The sequence below is a fragment of the Limulus polyphemus genome, unplaced genomic scaffold (assembly GCF_000517525.1).
Source record: "Limulus polyphemus unplaced genomic scaffold, Limulus_polyphemus-2.1.2 Scaffold1872, whole genome shotgun sequence".
Lineage (NCBI taxonomy): Eukaryota > Metazoa > Arthropoda > Merostomata > Xiphosura > Limulidae > Limulus > Limulus polyphemus.
In genome coordinates, this window is record NW_013667482.1 from 139,561 (window position 1) to 149,569 (window position 10,009).

A 10,009-nucleotide genomic window follows, 5' to 3' on the forward strand; every position below is an offset into this window, starting at 1 on the left:
AGCATATGGGACTAGTTCTGGCACAGTACGTGTGATTGTCCAACATCCAGAAACAGTAGGCCATGGACCTCAGCTCTTCCAGACTTTTACAGTCCATCGGACTCCAGTGATTAAAGTCATGCTTTCTGAGAAGTATCTTATATCAGGTGAGATGAGTTCTACTAAGGTTGTGAATGATGTAATGAATAATTAGCTTTGTTTCTCTTTCATCTTCTTTTTTATTATCATTGATGGTGTTATTCATATTTTACATCTATTTTTTTACTTTTTTATTAGTTTTATGCCTAAAATCTTTTTCCTTCTTGCAAAAATTATCATGATTTTTACATTATATGCTTATTTTTCCAATCAGTTGCACATTTTTATGAGTTGACTTACCAAATCAGTCGTGACTTATACATTTCATTCCTTTTTTTTTAGTGAGCTGATTTAATTTTGATGAAAGATGTTTATTTTAAGACATTAGTACTAAATTTACAAAACTTTTTTTTGACAACTCTTGAATTTTTTTTTATATAGCACAAGTCATTTCGTTTTATTTTTCAATAATGGTTTCATTATTTTTTCTTGTAAAGGTTCTTTAGAATGAAAATATAGATAACTTCCAGAATTTCAAGTTGATGGACATTTTATAAATGTCAACATCTTTTTAGTTTAGAAATCATTATCAGATTCCTTTCATGTTAAATAGTATGAATTAAGATAATATATGTGGACTACTGGCTTTTCACAGTTTATTAAAATAAGTTAAACTTATTTAGTTTGTTAATATTGCAGCTATTATATAGGTTTTTTATCATGAAAAGGAAAACAAAGCACATTATGTTGTTGTTTTTTATATTTTTTAACAGTGTGTGCTGAATATAACCATGTTAGGACTTGGAGTGTCACCAGGTTTAGAGGGATGATATCAACTCAGCCAGGTTCAACACCACTAGCTTCTTTCAAAGTGGTTTCACTGGAAGATCTGGAACCCAATTTAAGCTACATTGCTGGGAATGATTGTGGTAAGATTTATTCTGTAAAGAAACACTAGTGATATTAACTGTGTTCTTAGGCTCAGTTAGATTGACTGACCCATATCTGTGAAGCTATTCATTATCGTGTTTACCATAACCTCTAAAACCTCCTAAATATATATCAAAAGTTTTTTTTGGTAAAAATTTATGCTTTATCTCTTATTTTCTCTACCCTAAAAACTAACTGTAGTGAAATCATCAATGTACAGTGACATGAAAGTTGAAAAGTTGAGCTAGATATTTATAACCAATAGAAAGACCACATTTTAAATATGATCTTCCAATAGTTGTTTTAAAATTGGCACGAAGAATTCCATAGAGAACTAGTCAAACCATTCTTAGCATTGTTGCTGCTTACGTCCTTGCTAACATTGTAGTGTTATTTCTCACCTAGAAGTAAATTAGATAAATAGACAGTTGCATTGTATTAAGGTTTTAGTTTTATATTTTACTTAATTATCTGTTATTTATATTTTAAGATACATATTTGAAAGGTTTAATAATAAGCCACCACATTCTGCCGAGAGCTAAAATTTCTCTGTCCATGATACTGTAATATTGACCGTGAACATCTACTAACGTGTTTTGATAAATAACCACACTAAAGAACAGGAAAGGATAATAAAATATTCAAATAAGTTATATATGAAAATTTGAAGACATGCAATTAAGAATATAACCAAAAGAAGATGTTTTAAGATTATTTGATGAAATATGAAAAGGTATGTACATTTTTACTATGTCTTAATTTTAAATATTTCATTGTACTATACAATAGACTATATAGTATAAGTTGATGATGATAGCTACAGTTAGTAATATTGTAGAGAATGTGAAAATAAATACATATATAAACATTTATCTTAAATAAAAAAAAACTTAGGAGATTCTAGGGGTTATGCAAATGAAATTTGAAAACTATAAGATGGAAAAAAAGTATTTTTATACTCATGTTGTTTTGTCAATTATGCAAAATGCTACTTGGGTATAGACCCGTAAACTTAAGAGTTAGTCGCATTGGCAAATAAAGAAATATGGATCAACCAGGATCTTTCTGAAAGATACTTGCAACAAGTAGTTCCCCAGATGAGGTAAGCAAAGTGTGACATGTAACAGGTGAAAATCCACACACACAAAAGTCAGTGGCAGAAGCCAAACCCATGCATCAGACAACAATGTGAAAATAATCTCTGTCTGGAAAAGTGAAAGAAGTCATGTGTACACAAGTTGCTTCCATTCAACCATAGCATACGTTAATGTGATATTCAAGTATTCAAAGTTACATTATTTAGTTTACAAACAACAAACTTTGAAATGTCTACTTTATTTCAAGAGTTGTTTGATCACATAAATAACCCATAAACCATAAGTCTAAGCACATTTCATATAGCAAAAATGTTTGTTTCATTATAAAAGCAACTTAAAGAGCATGTCAAACCAGATAAGATGACTGTAAGCCTGTGTTAAATTAAGGATTCTGCTTATGATTGAACAAGATATATGCTATGTTTTGTATTAGCTAAGCAACTAAACTACATCAAAAAGGCACTTGTTATTCCAGTTGTTTTTAATAATTGTAAAATGCATTTTTATTTAGGATAAAGTGATTGAGAAATTTTGTATGTTTGAACATCTTTTAGTTATAAAAATGTATAATGAAGGTTATTTCACTCATTCAAGTGCAACAGTTATTGCTTCTGAATCAATAGATGGTTTATTTGTAGATGTGTGATTTAATGTAAGAGGCTAATCACACTTATTTAATATAGATCTTCCATAATGAAGTACTTGGGGTATTAATGTGCAGCCATATCCACATGGTTCTATTTGTAGATGTGTGATTTAATGTAAGAGGCTAATCACACTTATTTAATATAGATCTTCCATAATGAAGTACTTGGGGTATTAATGTGCAGCCATATCCACATGGTTCTATTTGCAGATGTGTGGTTTAATGTAAGAGGCTAATCACACTTATTTAATATAGATCTTCCATAATGAAGTACTTGGGGTATTAATGTGCAGCCATATCCACATGGTTCTATTTGTAGATGTGTGATTTAATGTAAGAGGCTAATCACACTTATTTAATATAGATCTTCCATAATGAAGTACTTGGGGTATTAATGTGCAGCCATATCCACATGGTTCTATTTGTAGATGTGTGATTTAATGTAAGAGGCTAATCACGCTTATTTAATATAGATCTTCCATAATGAAGTACTTGGAGCATTAATGTGCAGCCATATCCACATGGTTCTATTTGTAGATGTGTGATTTAATGTAAGAGGCTAATCACACTTATTTAATATAGACCTTCCATAATGAAGTACTTGGAGCATTAATGTGCAGCCATATCCACGTGTATTTTTGATGATGATGTTATTGTTTTAATTTATTGTAATTTTAAATTTTTAAAACTTTTATTGATAATATATTTACTTGACATTTTTTTGTGTGTTCTCAGATTTAATATAGTTCCACATTGTTGCTTTTTTGTTTATTCTACATATATATAATGTTATGCGTGGTATTTTAAGTACTTAAGTAATTTGGGTATACATGTTACATGTATTGAATTTTTTGACATTATTGATACATGCCACTAGCTTTATATATATTTTTCATTTTTACAAAAAAAAAAGTAAGTGTTCTTATATGCTCGTGAAGATGATCTACTGAAGTTGTAATTAAGAGTCAAAAACTTGTCATAATAAAATTGAAAAATACAAATTCATAGTTTTCAGTTCTAACCATTTGAAAAATGCAAGAGGATTGTAAACAGCCCCACCAGACAGTCTACAATGGCTGTTAGTGGGCTGATACTGTCTCTCAAGTCTTTGTTTACAATATTGGACAAAAAACGTTAATTTGTACTGACTGAAATTTACTGCTTTTCTGTCAACAAATCAGTTTTGTCAGCTAAATTGAGATATGTTTACAGTATGCCACTGAACTATAATGACCTTTGATAAATATGGCAGCCCTTATGGCTTCATTTCATGTAGAAAGTAGTTCATCAAATGGAATTTAGGTCACAGTCAAGTTTGCCAAAACTCTTCTTGTTAGTTTGAATTTGTTAATAATTAATATTCAGTTTTGTAATTTCAACTTTAAAATATTGATTTAGTTTCTCAGTTACAAATTTTTTATGTCTGTATATAATAATAATTAGTTTGAAAACATCATATTCCAGCACATGTAACATTGCCCAATTAAAATTAAAGTATCACAGTCATAGCGACCAAGAGGGTCACACAAAGTTATCGCTGAGCTTATTTGTGTATACAAACCACAACTGATTGCATGGCTAATTCTGTGATAAATAATAACAGGATCTGAATTCTTGTTAAGAATAAAAGGACCAGTAGTGGGTCCAAAACAGCAGTCATCATAATAGACTTAACAAGAGCTCCAACAAGTTCTTGTAAAACTCGATTTAAAGGTGCTTTCGAGTGTTAGTGTGATTGTGCCTGTCAGATGTGAAGGACTGTTTTAAACTTTGTGTGGGCCTGGTCGCTCAGTGGTAACTATGAGGGCTTATGATTCAGGGTTAAATCTCTTCAGTGAAGAAAGTTCAGGTAACCAATTTTGCAGCTTTATGCTTAAACAAAAACAAAATGTTTTTTACATCATCATCATTAATAGATTGCCAGAATTAGTATTATCGATTTGTGATATGTATATGTGTCATTTATATATCATTGAAAAATAAAAATAATTCTTTAGGACCTTATGGAGACAAAGATGATGAGCAGGTTTTCTTGCAAAAAGTAGTCCCAGAAACTGACCAGTTATATGTACGTCTAGCATCGTCTGGAAACAGGTAGGAAAATATTTTTTTCTTTTATGGTTATACTTTGAGTAACAGTTGTTGGAAAAATATCCAGTTGTGAGGTTCCAGTTATGTTAATTTTATCTTTGTATTAAATTTTTTTATGCCTTATAAATTACAAGTTATGTTATTGTATTAGCTTGTTAGCACATACACTTATGCAAGAACATTTTAACCTTATTTATTATAAATCATAAGTATGTAATTCTAGTATGAAACAAGGAAAGAATGGTGTGCCAATCAATATATTATTACTGAGAATTATATACCAAAAATAACCACAAACTCAACAAATTCAAAAGGATTCCATTTTTTGAAACAAAAGCTTTTCGCAGTGGCCAATAAGCCAATAAAAATTATGTTCCTAGTATTAAAGACATAGTTATGCCCAAGCATGCAAAATGAAGAAAATGCTAGCAGACTTGGTCATTAAGATAAACTTGTGTTGTAAGAAGGTTGATTGTTTTTAGGATTGATACTTCAGAAAATACAAAAGTCATAATAAACAAACAATTGCAGAGCAGTATTTTCAACCTCATCCTCTGTAGTAGTTGATATTGTCATTGTGTTTGTATTTGATGTCTTGTATATCTTTTGTTAATTGAATATCCATCATATCATGGTCAATTTCACCAAAGTGCAATACAACAAATAAACATTAAAGGTTTGACAGGTTATCATTGTAATAATGTAAATTATTTCTTCTGTTCTTGGGTGGACAATTTGTGTGGTAGGATTTAACACTGGTGGAATTCTGAAAGGGTGTGAGCTTTTATTTCTTTTAGGAGTAATTTTAGAATAGATAGAAGCAGGTGAGAAAGCCGGAAGAGACACTTATAGGGATGATCCTACAAAGTTTGCCACATTATAGAGTGAAATGATGCTTAACATGAGTTAAGATATACCTCTTGTCTGATTAAAATTTAGTGAAATTTGTGTAATGGGAAAAATCATTTTTATAGAGAAGTTTTCTTAATAGGTGCTAGCTAAAAAAAAATTCCTTTGTAATTTCAAATTTTTAATCCATTTTGATTCTGGTCTCTTATTGGTTTGAATGTCTTATTACAATCTTAGTATTATTGAACTATTTTAATATTTATTTAAATCCATGCAGAATATTTTTGCAGAATATTTTTAAAAAAAGTGTATCCATACATGTTAAATACATGAAACTCTCTTATTCTCTCTGTAGGATCTGTATAATCAAATCTGTAGATGCTACAACTATCACTGCCTTCTGTGTACATGAATGTGAGGGCTCAAATAGGATGGGTTCCCGTCCTCGTCGGTACATTTTTACAGGCCATAGTAGTGGAGCTATTCAGGTAAAGATATGAATATAGTGTGGTGCCACATTATTGATTTATAATCTCCATTTGTTGTAATAATGAACTGTGGAAAAGAAGTAATATATCATAGAATCAGTCTTGGAGATGTTAAGGTTATTTAGCCACATAATCAATCCTGATTTAGATTATTAATTTACTGTGGTTATTTATCTTTTCTTAGGTGTATTTTATTTTTTATATATTAATGGAATAAGTATGTTTAACATTTTTATGCTGCCTGTTAGATGTTACCCACATAAAAAAAGTATTATGCTTAATAATGTGATTTACTCTAAAAGTTGGGTGCTTACTTCCCATTAAAAAAAGTTTATATATATATATAAATTACAAATATTTCTATAAAGAATGTCACAATAAAACCTATATTGAATATAACTACACTCTATTTACACACTTTCTACACCACTGTTCTGAACAAAATATAATTTTTCAGTCTTTTAGCCTTATGTGAATGGCATTGGTGCATTTCAACAATCCCCCTTTTCTGTGAAGCTATATATAGCAATATTTACTATAATTACAAATTTACTGAGTGTTTCTTCACAAACTTTGGTTAACTTTTACAAATGTTATATGTATGTTGTAAGTGAAAAATCAGAATTTTTAGTAAGGTATTTCTACTGAAAATTTGTCTGTGAATTTCTCGAGTCAATCTGACTCAGACTCTGACTAGTCGGACATGGTGATTTTCTTGTTAAGAATAAAGATAGTTTTACCATCCCACAGTTTTCATATTATATTTACCTAACTTGTAGAATCTCCTAAATTAATATAATTTTTTTTAAATAAAACTTTTATCTTTTATTTACTCTACCCTAACGTTAACTGTAGCAAAAAGCTGAAAAACGTTAAGTAAAAACAAAAGTACATTGTTTTTTTTAGAATGACTGCAAATTGTTACAGACAATAACAGTAGTAATTTATAATATTATGACTGTAACAAGAACAAACAAGAATTGATTTGATCTACTACATTGTGTATATATAAAAGAAGATTCTTTATTGGTTACCTTATCTTAAGCTCTTACAATAACAATTTGTAGGTATTGCAACTGAAATGAGAACACACTAGGAATTTTTTAATACAGGTTTCTACCACATCTGATCTATAGAGCATTTGGTAAAGTGATTAAGACTGAGATTCCTTAATTTTTTCATGGAATTTAATCTCAAGTCTGTAAAATATATTTTTTAATGTGCATGAATGAAACCATTCAGTAAATATTGTGATAAAACATCATTAAGTCTGTCAACTTAAATCATGATCAGTACATCCAATCTATAATGTCTTTACATATTCCTTTATATTAATAGTCTGCACATGTTAATGGATAAATAAATATTTTTCAAAAGTGAAAATAATATTTTAAAGGCATAAGTACACTAATAACCATTCATCTAACTACTACAGGATTATTTTAAAACATTAGTTTTCTTTTAAAGTTATTTTTTATAACTTCTGTGACAGGAAGCGTAATACTAAAATGCTCAGGTTTAGTTTCCCTAGAAAATGTTTAATACTGTAAATTGTTCCAGTTTTTGTTTAGAAATTCAGATTTTGTACACTTTATCCAAAATTTTATCTGTTCAGTTTTTGATTCTAAAAGATATTCAAGCATAGCTGTTTTAGATAAACATATCCTTGATGTTTCATTAAAAATATACCAAATCTACATTTACATGGCATGATATGGACTATTGACTGACTTTTGTCCTTATCTTCTTTTTTATTAATTTTAAGATCAGTATTTTTCTGTACTACTCTGAGTATCTTTTCTACTAAATCATTAAATTGCTCACTAGATTTTTTTATCAGTCCTTTTATAATTTTTCTTTCCCCTGCAATCAGATGTGGGACCTGACTACAGCTTTGGACTCAGCATCTAAAGGAGCAACTGGTAAAGTTCTTCAAGATATTTTATTTGGTGAAAATGATCATAACGTGTGGAAGTTTAGCTAAATATAATAATTTTCTTATAATAGAAAGATCAGTTTTAGTTTTTTTCCATATTAATATGTGATTGTGAAGGAGTGTAAATGCTATGTGATAATAGTTTGTTTTTTCCTTCCTAATTATTGCAATCTTGGAGTATTTAACAATAATAGGTCAATACCATGGACCACAGATTGATGAGCATTCATGACTAATACATTCTGATTTACCATAAGTTTGAAATTTTAGATAACTTACAAAATAAATTGCAAAAGACAAACAATTGACACTAAAGTATCATAGTGTTTCAGTTACACTTTTCATATTTGGGAAATTTTGGCCCTTGCAACTAGTGACAGCATACAGCATGACCCTTGGAAAAGCAATGAAATTTTATGAAAAACCTTAACTACGATGGCAAGAAAATGCTGTTGTAAAAGAAAAATTGAATTGTTTTTTCCTTTAATATTTCCTTTGATTACTATTAATGATTAAGATTTTATACAAAAATAAAACTGCTGATAAATAGTTAGTATTTAACGATACATTCACCTCGTTGCATGATTTGTTAATGTTTATGAATGTGTAGGCCTTTCTATCCAAATATTTCTGAAAAGCAGTGCTCTTTTTATGACAGGCAAACCATTCACTAAAAAGTTTTTTTTATTCTCTAGTAGTTTTTGTTCTTCATTAATTCAAGTAATGAAACACTTGTTTTAATCAAAATGCAATTCAAAACCAGAACTATCATGCACTCTGTCAAATCGTGTAGTGTGAGCAAGTTGCAATTTGGATCATTGCTTGATTAGTAGCTATAATACTTTATTAGTTTAACTGATAAAAAAAAATTGTTTTAACCAAAACCAGAATTAACAAACTCTGTCAAATTGTATTTTAAATTATTGCATTTTTAATATTAAGGGACAGCAAAGTTCATTACTTTAAATTTACAAGTTTGATATATTTCAACTACTACTTCATACAAAGTAAGCAGGAGAGATGAGTTCAATTTTACATTATTTGAGGAATGAGGAATATCAATGTTTAAAATCCAAACTGTTAGGACTAATTCATTGTATTTTGCTAGCATTAAACTATAGAAGTTGCATTTTGATCTCGACTTCCATGGGAAATTGAATATTGTACAGGCAGAACAAATCTGATGCCTGAGGGTTAGCTTGGAAAGCTGCCACTAGTTTTATGATTTCAAGAAATTATTTAACCCTTTCCATACAGGTCACGGGTGGAAGGCCATGTCATCTTGTTTGTTGACTGGCATTCAAAATTTTATTGAACTACTATTTCATGAATTTACGTCAATAAGTTTGGTATCAAACTGTAAATTATAATTCAGATTTTAGTATTGTACCTTATTTAATTTCTTAATTTAAAAGTAAATATTAAAAGCACAGTTATACATCGATTTTTGTGTATCACATGGTATGCAGCACTAGTTCATATTAGATATTTGTGATGTCAAAATATTAAGTCTATAGTTTTGCACAAATTAGGAACTCAAGTTACCGATATTGACAAGCTAGAATATAAAATAAGAACCTCTTATCTTTTCAATTTGCCAAGATATATTCTCATGTAATAAATCACACAATGACACCCCATCCACCTCTTTTCATTTTTGGAAATGCTCCCTTACATACACTTCTATGAACAACTAATTAGTAGCTCAGAATATCCCCCTAGTGGCTTTCTCAGCCATTTTAATGTATTTGGATGCCATCTCTTTCTTTTGAACCAAGATTTCAAGGAAGTAGGTTGTCTTTAGTCTGCTCAAAATTTCATACTTTTTTAGAGTGAAATACAGCTTAGTTATTAAACTTGATAAATTATAGTGGAATTCTATGGTATTGATATA

The 10,009-nt window shown here is 29.4% G+C and overlaps 1 protein-coding gene across 3 annotated transcripts in view; it reads left to right on the forward strand.

The window, feature by feature from the left end:
- Positions 1–10,009, forward strand: part of LOC106465214 (BTB/POZ domain-containing protein KCTD3-like) — a 65,415-nt gene that overhangs the window by 51,012 nt on the left and 4,394 nt on the right. For all 3 annotated transcript variants that reach the window (XM_022393070.1, XM_022393071.1, XM_022393072.1), the window contains 5 exons: positions 16–146; positions 852–1,007; positions 4,749–4,845; positions 6,047–6,179; positions 8,053–8,101. In XM_022393070.1, the coding sequence (XP_022248778.1) occupies positions 16–146; positions 852–1,007; positions 4,749–4,845; positions 6,047–6,179; positions 8,053–8,101 (566 nt within the window). The remainder of the gene's footprint in view (positions 1–15; positions 147–851; positions 1,008–4,748; positions 4,846–6,046; positions 6,180–8,052; positions 8,102–10,009) is intronic.